At 41.4% G+C, this 15,228-nt stretch overlaps 1 protein-coding gene across 7 annotated transcripts in view; it reads left to right on the forward strand.

Moving 5' to 3' along the window:
* The window catches only part of LOC137369166 (casein kinase I), a 258,600-nt gene that overhangs the window by 230,266 nt on the left and 13,106 nt on the right, over positions 1-15,228 (forward strand). For 6 of the 7 annotated variants that reach the window (XM_068029924.1, XM_068029925.1, XM_068029923.1 and 3 more), the window contains 2 exons: positions 5,868-5,974; positions 8,580-8,603. In XM_068029924.1, coding sequence (XP_067886025.1) covers positions 5,868-5,974; positions 8,580-8,603 — 131 coding nt within the window. The remainder of the gene's footprint in view (positions 1-5,867; positions 5,975-8,579; positions 8,604-15,228) is intronic. The other variant, XM_068029929.1, reaches the window with a different exon arrangement.

Consider the following 15,228-nt stretch of genomic DNA (forward strand, 5'->3'; position numbering starts at 1 on the left):
TGTGCTATTGGTTATGCTGTGGAAAAACACATTATTTTCAGCCTCATTGTGATGTGTCTGGAGAAATTTTGTGTCCTGAATATTTTTTGCTCAGAAGATTTTAAATAAGTAACACAAGCATATCTCGTCACTTACCAAGGTGAAACAGAGTTCACACTTCAACATTTAAACTTGTGAATATTCGTGAATGCAAGTGTTAATGGTTCAGAGTCTGTTAATGGTGGTGGGTATGCACAAGAGACCCTCTTTTTTTCCTTCCTCCTTTCTTTCCCCTGGCAAATGGATCTTCCTCTCAGCAGGATTAAAATTGATGTTCACATGAGTATCCATTCTGTCCTAGAACAGAACCTAAGTTGGAAGTTTACTTCTGTGCTGTTAATTTCAAATACAGCATTCCAATATTCCAGCAAATGTAGAGAATTGAATATGTAATGGTTTAAATTTGATACAACAGTCCATTTCTTTTTGGTCACATTTAGTGCCCTTCAACATGCCTGTTGCCATGGCTATGGAATGGACACTTTTCCATTTCAAGGTCAGGTAGAATATGATCAATTGCAGATTCAGGTTCCGTTTACAACTACCCAACCATGTGGTTAACCCAACTCCCGTGGTATGAGATGTTGCACTTTCCATTATGGCCACACAATTATCTGTTCGAATATTCCATGTTTGTGACTAAGTGATGCATGCTTACTTGGAGCGGAATTGAAGTTGAACAAAGTCTCAGTCACATTGCATTGCTAGACCTGGAAATGAGATGATTGTGTCATTGTTGCTTTGATCCAGGAATATATATTGATCCATGTCTTGATCTAGGAAATGGTATGAGAAGCTTAGAATGACTCCTCTATTTTCCCTCACTCCTAAAGGGAGGTGTGTTCCTTTCAGTTTCATGCTTTCTTTCTGGTTCCCCCTCTCCTCTCCTTCTCCCACCCGCCCTTTCCTCTTCTCTCCTCCACCCCCCCCCCCCCCCGTCCCTTTCCTCTTCTCCCCCCCTGCCCCCCCCGCTCTTTCCTCTTCTCCCCCCCGCTCTTTCCTCTCCCTCCAGCCAATTAATTGGAGGTGTGCAGGTTTCCGGCTTCCCTTCCAAAATCGCTTTAGACACGGATGGAGAGAGGTGCTGCAACCAGAGCCACCTATGAACGGACCATTGGCATCTTGAAAATGCGCGTCCATTGCCTTGACTGTTCGGATGATGCCCTGTAGTACGAGCCAATCAGAGTGTCTAGTATCATAGTTGTCTACTGTGCCCTACACAATATGACAATACAAAAAGACCTGGAGCTGGGTGAAAAGCACCACTTGGAATGCCACTCCACCTTGGAGGAGGACTGGAAGGATGAAGAGGAGGAGGAAGGGTTTGTTCCAGTGGTGGCCGGCATTTGGGCATTGGAGGACACTTGCTGATGCTGTCCTAGACTTCAGGGTGAACTGCAGGCTGGCATGGCTGCAAGAGACACGCTGATTCAGCAGTGTTTCACCTGATCGCCCCCAAGCCCTTATGACTGATGAGCCCAAAACTCACCTTCCAGCATCGAGAGAAATCATTCTGCAATGGCTGATTATCTAAGGAGTCCCAGTGCCAGCCATGACCACGAAGAATGAGATTTCCACTACCAACATTCTCCAACATCAGAGTGTGGAAGTACAGCCATCCCAGGCCCCCCTGTACCCCTCCCCCCACTCAACCCACTCAATGAAACTCCATCCCCTTTTTGACATGAAGTATCAATAACGCATATTAGTTTGAACACATAAACAGTTGATATTGAAATGAAAACAAAAGAGCAGACAAATGTGCCCAACAGCACCCAGGTGACCCATTAAGTGAAATCAACTTCATGGCGCCTTTCTTTCTCTAACACTTCTACAGGATGCTCCCTCTGGCAGAGGATGAGGTGGAGGCAGCCGGTTCTCTAGTCTCTGCCTCTGGCTTCTGTCCTCATCTTAGTGGTGCTCGTGAGGGCACCTCCATAGGCTGCCACACTGTCATTGCAGGGGCAGCTTCTGTCACAGGGCCTTGTGGCACAGATGGTTCCTGAGTCAGAGGGAGCGAGGGCCGAAGTGTGACACCAGTGCCCCATGAGAGGTGGCCTTTTCATCTGCTGCGTCGACTGCCTCAGCTCTTTTCTGGCGCTCTTGGATGCTGGATGAGGCCACTGACTGGTAAGCTGCTGGCATCTACCTCTGAGAATATCAGCGCCATCAGCAACACTGAGCATTTAATGCTACAGAGTCTCACTCTTTCTGTACATATCAATGCGCTGCTCCTGCACCCACTCAGTGGTGCTGTATATGGCTCTCCAAGAGGTTGTTCAGTCTCAGTGGAGGAGCTCATGTGATCGAATCCCTCAGTCATGACAGAGCACATGAGCTGCATGGACTCCTCCATTGCCTTCCCATGGTTCCTCAAGGCCTCGCGGAACTCTGACAAACGGGAAATTATCTGCCTCCAGTTCTCGAGGTAGGCCCTCCTTGTCTGTGACACCCAAGGCCCAGCATCTTCACCCATCGGAGCATCGCTGTGGCTATAGACTGCCCATAGCAGAGGAATGATGTGACAATGCTGGCTCAGTTAAGTCTCCCCTCGTTGAGGGCAGCGAAAATTGTGCTTGTGCACTCTCCACCCCCTCTGCAACTGGCCCTGTGGGAAACACAAGAAGATGGAAATGAGAACACGGCCTACTCAACAAGTGCCCCAGCACAACCAACCCCTTGGATGATGGGGGTCAAAGAGCCACAGCATGCATTGGGCAGGAGTCTCCTCCATGCCCTTCGCTTCAAAATAGAACTTTCAAATGACCCTGCTGCTTACAGCCTCCAGTCTTGCCATCTCCCATGGACTGACGCTTTGGCACCCTAGCGATTTTTCCAGTGCCGCCGCCGCCTCCATCGGGGTCAGAGTGTGGAGGTCGGACACGCCATTACCCGTTTGATCCATTTCCTGTGAGTTGTGGGTTCTCATTTCCTGCAGGATGAGGAGAAAATGATTTCATGAGTAGGCTGCCCTTCCTTATCTCTTCCAGCATGACATTCACATGAACTGCTGTGCCCCTCAGTAATGCCCCCTTCTGAATACCATGTGTGAAGGTGGCTGCTGTCTCAGTGATGCAGCTGGACACTTGATCTGACAATGTTAGGGAGCACTGTGGACATTGAGGTCAGCTCATAGGTTTTTTTTTTAGATTAGAGATACAGCACTGAAACAGGCCCTTCGGCCCACCGAGTCTGTGCCGAACATCAACCACCCATTTATACTAATCCTACACTAATCCCATATTCCTACCAAACATCCCCGCCTGTCCCGATATTTCCCTACCACCTACCTATACTAGTGACAATTTTTTATAATGGCCAATTTACCTATCAACCTGCAAGTCTTTTGGCTTGTGGGAGGAAACCGGAGCACCCGGAGAAAACCCACGCAGACACAGGGAGAACTTGCAAACTCCACACAGGCAGTACCCAGAATCGAACCCGGGTCGCTGGAGCTGTGAGGCTGCGGTGCTAACCACTGCGCCACTGTGCCGCCCTGTACAGAGTTAGTGCCGTTGGCCACTCACCTTTCCCGACATTATCAGATCATTGAATCTCTTTCGACATTGCACCCGTGTCCATCGGATCACTGCTTGGCTGCTGACCTCCATCACTACCTCCATCCAGGTCCTCCTTGTGCCTCTTGGAGGGTTTCTTTTCCCAAATGCCAGGAACAAGATATGATGCCAGTCCCAACTGCCTTTGTTAATGCCTCAGAGGAGGCATCGGAGAAGCATGGGGCTACTTGTAGATGTCTGCCTGTGGCTGAGCTGGCCCTTTCACTCCCTTGTGGATCCATCTGTTCAGCAAATGGCACGCCCAGTCATGGCTGCTGTTTGCCCTTTCAAAAGGCACTCCGTTACTGGATCCCACCTCACGCCAAACTTGCCCCCGGGCCAATTAGGCCCGATGCATTTTAAACATCGCATTGCTGATGGGGGTCGGGATCGAAAACTCAGGCCCCAGTCTCTTTAATAAGCATTTCATAGAAGTCTATATATTCAGTTTCATATCTAACTAACTTCAGTTATTTTCTCAATAGTCCTTCATCACCTAGTAGCTGAGCAGCTTTGCAACAGTCAATTATAGCTCACATCTCCACGAGATACTGATGGGAGGCTCGGAGACTGGGTCCCCATTCGGGGGGTGGGATTCGAGGAGCTGCCCTACAACAAAAATACTTTTTTGGCTGGCCCATTCTGCTTGGAGATTTGTTTTCTATAGATTAGAAAAAAAGTCTGTAAGTATAAGAGTGATTACAATAAAAATGCCATCTCAGGCTTCGAATGACAGTAAACCACTGTTAAAAGTTATTTGAGATTGTTTCATATTCTCATCGCTCATCCTTTATTCTGCTTGGAGTGTATGCTGTTTTAAGGAGGTAGAATTTTTTGCCACTTAAGATTTTAGAAGTAAAATGCAGTGTTTTCCCAGTATCAAGCTTGCATGATGGTTGCTGCTGATGAATGACCCTCTTGTGTCAACTGCTTTGGATTTCTCACTGTCTGTCATTTTTTTCTCCTGCAGTAGCACAAATTCATGTTTTTAAAAGCTAAAGCTATGTAGAAAATGTCAGCTGTCTTTGTCTGCTTCCATCAAAACAGTTTTCTTACTTGACAACTCTGGATTTTTACTTTGAAAACTGTCCGCCTTTTGTATGGAAGTAGTATGAAATGCTAACTGTTTCTAGCTCATCAGTTCATTTGTTTCTCTGAATCCATTTGACTGATCTCCATATTTTAATTTTAAAAAAGTAGTTGCTAATAGTTGACAGATTTGCTAATTAATTAGCAGAAAATTGCCCTTTATCTTTTTTCCCCCTTCCACTTTACCTTACATGTCTAATAAATATATTTTTTAAAAGGACCTACTAATAATTGGGTATGAAGACTTTGGGCCAGTTTACATTTTCTTGAATTCAAACTGAAATAACTAGGTTTAAAGTCATTGTATTTTCTTTCTTGTGGCAGCTGAGTCTTGCCTTGGAATGTTTTCCTAGAGATTTTTAGACCAAAAGGATCTATTGGATATAAAAATGTGATCATTTTTAATATGATTTTACTTTTTCGAATATGACTTTAAGTGTTAATCCAACAGCATACTATTGCAGATCCTAACAACTAATATGGCATTTATTGAAATTCAGTGCTGGAACGTTAAAATCCTAATGGTTAACATTCCTGTTTCACTGGGTTTCTTAGTTTTCAGCCCTTGAAATGTGATGCTGACCAGCTTAAAATCCCTTGGCTTTTACCTTTATGTTTCCACCTGCAATTTTGGAGCATTAAACAATTGCGCTAAAAAATTATTTGAAACACTTGACTTCCAGCCAATCAAATGACAAAGATCTTAGGTTTGATATAATAGGATCAATCTCTGGTGCAACTCCAAACGGGAAGTGACTCTTGGTTAAGTGTGCTCATCAGCAGCCTCCAAAGGAAGAATGAGCACACTGTATTGACAGAATATTAATGGTTGAATAATTATCTTGCCTTTTATTACCCAAAGGTGGTGCTTCCTTTCTTCTTTCAATCAATTGTGCTGCTAAATGCCAGGATTTGAAATAGGCTTCATGACCTTGGTCGTCTTTCTCCCATGAGCGGAACAGATACATTAAAAAAAAGTGGAGGGCATCAGAAATTTGGTAGTAAATTAAAACTCTGTGTTTGTGATTTTTAAATGATTTTATTTTAAGATGCGAATTACTTGTCAGAAATTAAATATTAGCACTTCGGAGGGTTGCTTAAAATTGGGACTCATTTTAGAAAAGATGATTATGTAAGTAACTACAATTTTGATCATTCCTGCTGCCTTTACTTGCTTTTCAGGTGGTTAGTTCAACAAATGGGGAACTGAATACAGACGATCCTACAGCAGGACACTCCAACGCACCAATCACAGCCCCAGCTGAAGTAGAAGTTATGGATGAAACAAAGTATGTACATGTTTTACTTCATGTAAATTGCTGCTTTTTCACAAACTACATTATATCTGTTATATAAGTAAATTGAAAGATTCCATGAAAAAAACCCGAAGGTCTTTAACTTCTCTCCAGTGTCTCTCCTTCTGTAATCTTCTGTAATATCTCGCAGTCTTTGAAGTTGTAGCTTGTCGATATGCAACAAATCCATTTCTATGAAACTTAAAAACAAGGGTATTTTTCAATTGTCTTCTAGGCCAATTTTACTACAACAAAAGCAAAATACTGAGGATGCTGGAAATCTGAAATAAAAACAGAAAATGTTGGAAATACACAGCAGGTCAGGCAGCATCTGTGGAGACAGAAACAGAGTTAACGTTTCAGGTCGATGACCTTTCGTCAGAACTGGAAGAAGTTAGCGATGTAACAGCTTTTAAGCAAGTACAGAGGCGGGGAGGAAGAGGGGAGTAAAGAACAAAAGGGAAGGTCTGTGATAGGGTGGAAGGTAGGAGTGATTAAATGACAAAAGGGATGATGGTGCAGGGCAAAAGTAGATGGTGATGGGACAAGTTTAAAAAAAAAAACAAAAGATGGGTCTAGAAGAGCTTTAAATGGCAAAAGCAGAATCATTACTAGCATCTGCTGTTTTTTTATTTTTAAAAAATGGAAGCGGTGGTTATGATGGAATCAATGTTAATTCTGGAAGGTTGTAAAGTTCCCAATCAAAAGATAAGGTGCTGTTCCTCAAGATTCCAGTGAGCTTCATGAGAACAGTGTAGGAAGCTGAGGACATACAGGTCAGAGTGGGAATGGGACAGAGAATTAAAACAACAAGTTAACCGAAGCTCAGGGTCATGCTTGCGGACTGAACAGAGGTGCTCAGAAAAGCAATTGTCCAATCTGTGTCTGGTTCCCCCATTGTGGAGGAGACAGCATTGTGAGAAGCAAATACAGTGTATGAAATTTCAAGCAGTACAAGTAAGTAATTGTTTCAACTGGAGAAGGTGAAAGGGCAGATGTTGCATCTCCTGCACTTGCATGGGAAACTGCTATGAAAAGGGGAATGGGTTTCGGGGATGATTTGAAGGATGGATCGGGGTGCCACAGAGGGAATGGTCCCTTCAGATTGCTGAAAGGGGAGGGGAAGATCTCTTTGGTGGCAGGATCATTACCAGCATCTGCTGCTTTTTTTTTAATGGAAGTGGTGATTATGACCTGATATTTTAATCAATGTTAATTCTGAAAGGTTGTAAAGTGCCCAAAAGATAAGGTGCTGTTCTTCATGCTGGAGATGGCGGAGGATGATCCATTGAATGTGAAGATTGGTGGGGGACCCGATTATGATTTTGAGAGGGAGATGAGGGCAAAAGCACGGGAAATGGGACAACAAGGTCGAGGGCCCTTATCACTCATGGTGGAGGGGAATCCTCAGTTGAAGAAAAAGGAAGACATATTAGGAGCACTGCTGTGGAAGATGGCATTATCAGAACAGATGTGACAGAGATAGAGAAACTGGAAGAATGGAATAGAGTCCTTACAGAAAGCCGGATGGGAGGAAGTATAGTCAAGCTAGCTATGGGTGTTGGCTTATAGTAGATATTGGTTGATAGCCTAGCCTCGAAAGGAAATGGAGAAATCAGGGAAAGGAAGAGTCTGAGCTGGACCACATGAAGGTGATGAAAGGGTGGGTATTGGAAACAAAGTTGCTGAAATTTTCCAGTTTGGGGGTTGAGAGCAGGAAGTATCAACAACACTGTCATCAATGTACTGGAAAAAGAGGTTGTGGCGGAGGTGGTGGGGGGAACCTGAGTAGGACCAGAACAAACAATGTTCCTTTAAACCCAAGAAAGGCAAGTGTAGCTAGCACCCATATGGGTTCCCATAGCGACACCTTCTATTTGCAGGAAGTGAGTGAAGTCCAAGGCAAAATAATACTACTGTATGCATCAGTGTGGGACACTCCATGGATTGTCTCACCACTTGGGTCCAAAACAAAACAAACTGAACCATCTGCAAACTGGGTAAATCAACAGAACTCCCTAAAACTTGTTTCTAACAGTAAAGAGCTGATAGGATGTTAACATTTAAAATTAAAATTTAACTGCTCACAGTAATGCAAAGTCAGCTGTGTAACTCTGATCCACATGACTTTCAGAAATGTAATGGAAGCGTCCTTCATGTTTTTTAGGGGCTTTGTTTTTAAGTATTTCCCAAGTATTTATAGACCAAAGTATGCAACCAGATGTCAGGATGTAACCTCAATATAATTGCTCATGGTCTCAAATTCAAATGCTTTGAATCTAAACTTTGAGCAGTAACTGGAACAGAATCCCTCATTTGCAAAACAGGACTACAAGAAGATGAAAATGTTGGACATTTTTTCCTTGTTAAAAGGTTCTGAATCCTGTTAAAAATGGGCTCTAAGACTCGTTCTTGCTTAACTGTATTTTGGTTCTTTTTAAAAACAAATTGCTTTGGTGTCTGTTGTGTGTTGCTTGTGTAGATCTAAAGCTTGAACAAGAAAGCTGTTAGGTTTACATCTTTGAAAGCAGTTTTCTCACTATGGGCTCTGGTTTTGATTCTTTTTTTTTGTTTGTTTGTTTCTTCCCTTTTTGTATAGCTGCCAGAAAGTGTTGAACATGTGGTGAGTGGTTTCAGTCTGCAGGCAGACAGGAATAGGTTCAGCTAACGAGAGCTGCCCGGTCTGTTCCCTAAGCTGTATTTAAAAACATCAAGTTGCATTGCAATTATACATCAGTTAAATTTATGCATTATCTTCAGAAGAGCAATTTTTAGAATTCTGATCATTTTAATCATCAAAATTTTTTATTCTTCTGATGAGATCTTGAACAGTATGAATTGGGAGCATAAAGACCTGTGACACCTTGTTGTTGAACTATTCTGCTTGCTTTTAACCTTTTCTGCCTTGAATTTTGATTTAGGCTTTAATGTGTTCTCAAGTAGTGTGATGTTGAACTTGCTTTTCATGAATTTATGCTTTTCACTGCACTGCACCAACCTCAAGCTCCCAATTCTTTCATGCATGGAGAACATGCTAATTATGTTGGTGTAAACAATGAAAAGATTCAGCCCCTGAGTTTGTGAAGAGTTGGGAGCTCTTAATCTTGTGGTGGTTTTGTGCACTGATGATACTTGCTCTGCTTTCCCAGCACCTGCTAGTTTTTGCTACCCTGCACTCTGTGTTGCCAATTGTGAGATTTTAATAAGCATTGATCAGTACTCTATCTCACTTTATACTAATAAAGCATTTTTGGAGATGAACCAAGCATGGCATGTCCTGTTAGACTTTTTTAATCTCCTGTTTTTCTAAGGTTTAAGATTTGGTCACATTTTGATTTTTCACTTTAAAATGCAACAGTTTGATTTTAGGCCAGGTGGTATGAAATTCCGCAGATTCACTGGTTGCAACATTTAATAATGAAGCCGCATAAGGATAAATCAATACATTCTTTTGCTGATTATCTATTATTGAATATCAATACCAAGTAGTATTGTCATCATGTCCTTACCCCTCCATATCTCTAACCTCATCCAGCCCTGCACCCGATCACCACCACTGTATCCTCTCCCAAGAACCCTGCACTCCTCTGAGTATGGTTTAGTTTAGTTTAGTTTAGAGATACAGCACTGAAACAGGCCCTTTGGCCCACCGAGTCTGTGCCGACCATCAACCACCCATTTATACTAATCCTACAATAATCCCATATTCCTACCACATCCCCACCTGTCCCTATATTTCCCTACCACATCCCCACCTGTCCCTATATTTCCCTACCACCTACCTATACTAGGGGCAATTTATAATGGCCAATTAACCTATCAACCTGTAAGTCTTTGCCATGTGGGAGGAAACCGGAGCAGCTGGAGGAAACCCACGCAGACCCAGGTTGAACTTGCAAACTCCACACAGGCAGTACCCAGAATTGAACCCGGGTCGCTGGAGCTGTGAGGCTGCGGTGCTAGCCACTGTGTCTTGTGCAATCCCCTCCCTTTGCACCCATGTCTTTAGCCATCTAAGTACCATTATAATTCCCTTCACAAACCTGTCTGCCCTTAAACCTCTTCTTCTTGAAGACCCTCCTTAAACCCAACCTGGTTGACAAGGCTTTTGATCACATCTCCTAATATTTCTTTAGTTCTGTCAATTTTTGTTTGATTACACCTCTGTGAAGCACCTTGGATTGTTTATCTCTGTTTTAACGGCTTTGTATCAGTGGAAGTACAGGATGTAATTTTTTTTAAAATCAAGTATAGTAATTAAGTAATACTTTGGTTCCATTTTTGTTACTTTTTGGTATACCAGAAGAAATTTTGCTGCATTTCATTTCTGTAGTCCGTTTCTTTGTAAATAAAGGTATATGATACACAGTAAGGTGTAATCAGAGTTCAGTAATTGGTTTCAGGCATATTCAGTGCTCCTTGATATCATTGGGTCATCAGTTAACAAGCTGGCTTTCCATTTATTATTGGCCTATCCAACTCTTAAAAATGATTTTCTTTGAACAAAGTACACACATTTTAGAACCTTCCTTTGGATAATTAAATCATTTTGTGCTTTGTGAAAGAACAGACTTTTCTCAATTTAGTGTTGCACATGAGTGAAAATGAGAAAATAGTGTTTGGAAATTTGTTTTTTGAATCCGACTTCAAGCTGTACCCGCTTCTGTATGATTCTGGAAACATGGAAAGCAGTATATGAAGAAACACATTAGCCCAAAGAGACTGATGACACGTAGCACTACAGGTTTCTTTTTTATGCCATGCTATCAAAAAATGAATTTCAGCAGTACAATATTACCAGTAAGAAAAGGTGCTTGAACTTTGCATTTATAAATATTGAGCTACATGCCTACGTTGTTCTTCACATTATTTGCAGATAATGCACATCGATCTTAAAAAGATATTTTAGATGTGAATCCGTAATCTATTTTTTTTTTGTAAACTTGTACAAGAATTCCAGTTGAAAGGGAAAATATTAAGCATTTGACTGTACCCTTTGAAAGAAGTACATTTTAGTGAATCAATAGGCTATATTGCAGATTTTTATGATTCTCAACGTTGTATGATGCCAGTCCATTATAACTGCCAAGTGGGCACTAGGAAGTTTTAACAGGGATGCTAATACTGGAGGACACAACATTTTTCCATTTTCTTACACCCAGTGGTAGCATAAATTGCTGCCCAATGAACAATAGCATTAATTCCAAGCTTGGAAGAATCCTTCCTTAACTGGTTAACAGTTAATTTTTCTACTTCCCACATCAGCTGTATCTTTGAGATTGCTTATTTAATAGTTTGTGCCAAATTATGAATGTTTGTGCCATTAAACTACTGACCAGAAATTTGACTGACCTACTGGTCCGACGTGTTTTCAGCAGAAAGGGGGCTTTCATCGCAACCATCTAAACTAGGTTGAAACTTGAGTGTTGGAAGTTGAGAGGTGTTAATCCACTGTGCTGCTATTGCTGGATGCTCTGAAATAAATTTATGAAATTCTAAAGCATTTCTAAATTAATTTGGTTATCTGAATAAATAACAGTAGTTGTTTTTGAAACATTCTCTTACCAAAGTGACAAGTTTTTATCAATGTAGATCAAATTGGCTGACTTGGAGTTGTATGAGAATAGTACACCAGGACTTGCTGTTCTGTTTTCTCACCTCATTCTAAACTTCCGGAGGTGATTAGGAGTGTAGAGAATGTCTGCTCACTTTCCCATATCACTACACAAGGTACTGCTTTGCACAGGCATGTTTAAGAAAAGATTCTGCTATCATCAGAGTTATTAAAATATTGATGTGAACCTTCATTGATTTCACTTGTTACTATTTCCAGTTATTTTGCTAAGTTTTCCAGATTATACTGGCATAAGTTACTTGTAAAGTAGACATATCCAAAAGCTTCCCTGTGTTTGATGTATATTCCATCTAAAACTGGTCACAATCTGCTGAATTGCAACCATTGGTCCTGTGGCGCTGCTTGGAATCCTTTTCCTGTTGAAATATTGATAGATATGAGCAAATTAGAAGAGTAGTGTTCTGACATTAAGGCCCTAAGATTCCACGCCAGATTTCTGTTGTAAATCTGCTGTAATGGTAGCAAACCTGGATTTTGGTTGAAATCCATTGTACCTCCCGGAGCCCCACTACTACTGGAACCTTGGGGTTCTGGCTCAGACCCTTGAAGAGGACAACTCCAATTTTTTTATTCTGACAGGGAGAGGGAAATGCGAGCTGTCACATCTCAGCCTTCAACATTTTCAGTCTTTTGTGACTGCTTTTTCAACTTAAGTCTAGGTGAAAAACTGGTTTTGCAGATTGCTCAGTCATTATGGAAATCACCAGAACTTATATTTCCTTGTGTTTTGCATGTTAAATAATAAGGAAAGTGTTTCAATGTCAGAATTTCCTTCAATATTTGTGCTTGTAATAGATGCATAAAGGGGTTTGATTATCAAAGAAATCTGAAATGAAAAACAAAGGTACTGGCAATATAAGGAGATTGGTCAGCATATAGAAAAAAATAGGCTAACTTTGGTTGGGGGGGAATCTTTTGTCAGAACCGGTTATTTGTTTTAACTGAAGAGATTTGGCTATTCAGTCACATGGCTTACCTCAACCTGTAATGCAAGTAGATATTATAAAACGCATTATTTCAGGTAAACTTTTGATAGGCATTTGTATCTTGTATAGGGACTTTCCCACTCTTGCGCGCGCACTCTCTCTTTCTCTCTCTCCTCACTCTCTCTCTCTCTCTCTCTCTCTCTCTCTCTCTCTCTCTCTCTCCTCTGCTCACTCTCTCTAATACGTACGTACAAACGTGTATTAGGAGCAGAGTAGGCCACTCAGCCCATCAAGCCTACTCTGCCATTCAATAAGGTCATGGCTGATCTGATTGTAACCCAACTCCACATTCCTGCCTACCCCCAATAACCTTCCAGCCCCTGCCTTTTCAAGAATCTAACTACCTCTGCCTTAAAAATATTCAAAGACTCTGCTTCGACCACCTTTTGAGAAAGACAATTCCAAAGACTCATGACCCTCAGGGAAAAAAATTCTCCTCATCTGTCTTAAATGGCTGACCCCTGATTTTTAAACAGTGACCCCTAGTTCTAGATTCTCCCAAAAGAGGAAACATCCTTTCCATATCCATCCTATCAAGACCCCTCAGAATCTTATGTTTCAGTCAAGTGGCCTCTTACTCTCCTAAACCCCAGCGGATACAAGCCTCGCCTGTCAAACCTTTCCTCATAAGACAACCCTCCCATTCCAGATATTAATCTAGTAAACCTTCTCTGAACTACTTCCAACATATTTATATCCTTCCTTAAATAAGGAGACCAATACAGTACACAGTGCATCGACCGGTTCCCCTTTATCCATAGTGCATTTTACTTCAAAGAACTCCAATAAATTGGTTAGACATGACTTCCCTTTCATAAAACCATGTTGACTCTGCCTGATTACCTTGAATTTTTCAAAGTGCCCTGCTGTAATGTCTTTAATAATAGTTTCTAACATTTTCCTAAGATAGATGTTAAGCTAACTGGCCTGTAGTTTTCTGCTTTCCGTCTCCCTCCCTTTTTGAATAAACATTTGTTATTTTCCAATCTAATGGAACCTTCTCCGAAGCTAGGGAATTTTGGAAAATCAAAACCAATGCATCAACTATCGCACTAGCCACTTCTTTTAAGACCCTAGGATGAAGTCCATCGGGACCCGGGAACTTGTCAGCCTGCAGCTCCAACAATTTGCTCCGTACCACTTCCCTGGTGATTGTAATTTTCTTGAGTTCCTCCCTCCCTTCCATTTCCTAATTTACATGCAATTTCTGGTATATAGATTGTATAGATATAGATTATATGTATCTATTATATTTAATTGCTCTGATCATTCTATGCTATTAAGATCAGATTTAGTAAATGAGATGCCTCTGTGAAGTGTAATGTTGAGCAACTCAGAAAGCAGATGATTTGTTCTTAGCGCTGTTAGGCGATGAAACCAATAGCACCATTAATTTGCACAGATTCTCCTGTTTGCTACAACTACGGTGGAGGAAACTCCAGAGAAACAGCAGGATTACCATTTCTTTGGAGTTTCTGCAAGTGTTCTTTCAAAGTTACGGCAGCTGATCTGGACAGCTCCTCCATGAAAATTCAACCTCCAAGTAAATTGTGATCTGTCACAAGACACCACTGGGCAGTGAATTTCCATCTATGTAGCTTTGGTATTAATTTTCCATGCGATTTAAATAAAAAATACCTGACTAAATGTAAATGAAATTTTAGTAATGTAAGGCATTAGCTACTTTTGTGAGCTCTAATATGATATGTGATGCTCAGAAAATTACTTTATAAAATGCACGAGTTTGGTAAATGGCCACATTAAAGTGAAAACATGACACGTGAATAGACTCTGCAAGCTTGTTCTGAAATAATAATTCTCTTCAGAACACTAATCTAATTGCTTAAAACCTAATAGCACAAATTGAAGCCACTTGTTTTTAACTTGAGTTCCATGCACATCCAAACCTGGATTTTTGTGTCTCACCTGCCCAATGTAATGATGTAAATAGATTGCGCAGGGCTTCTGTTCTGTCAAAATCTCCCATTTTCCAACATCATTTCCATTAGGCAGGGGAAGTACGTTCCCATTTTTGAGCTGCTGCTTACAAATGAAGTGATATTGCATATTGACATCATATTTTCCATCATTTCCACTTCATTTGCACCTAGTAATCTCGCTTTTATAAAACTGGTGTTCAGAGTTGCTAGGCATTACAGAAAAAGTTGAAGTGAATTTAAAGAGCCCATTAGCTATCTTGATTAGCTTTCCAGGAACATTATTTCTGAATTCATTTTCATGATTGTTTCCCTAGTGCTGCCAACTTTCCCATCTTCCTTTGTACCACTTACTGTGGGACTGCCAGTCTGTTACCTCCTCCAGTACTCCCACATCAGAGTGTACAGACAGAGATGCTCCTATCTCTAGTTTTCTCAGGAGCAGTACTTGTGAGGCTTTGCTTTTCAAAGGAAGCTATCACCGAGTTATATTGCATGCTGCAATCTGACCTACAGGCCTCCTCCAACATGGGCATTACACTGCTGCTGGAACATTTATGACATGGTGTCATTCTAGAGTGCCACTTAGGAAATGCACAGATGCAAGTCATGACTGTTTGCTCAAGCAAGAAATTTTTTTTACCCAGCTCCCAACCGACAGCCAGTAATACTATGATCGGGCTCTGCAGT

This window comes from Heterodontus francisci, chromosome 4, assembly GCF_036365525.1.
Source record: "Heterodontus francisci isolate sHetFra1 chromosome 4, sHetFra1.hap1, whole genome shotgun sequence".
Lineage (NCBI taxonomy): Eukaryota > Metazoa > Chordata > Chondrichthyes > Heterodontiformes > Heterodontidae > Heterodontus > Heterodontus francisci.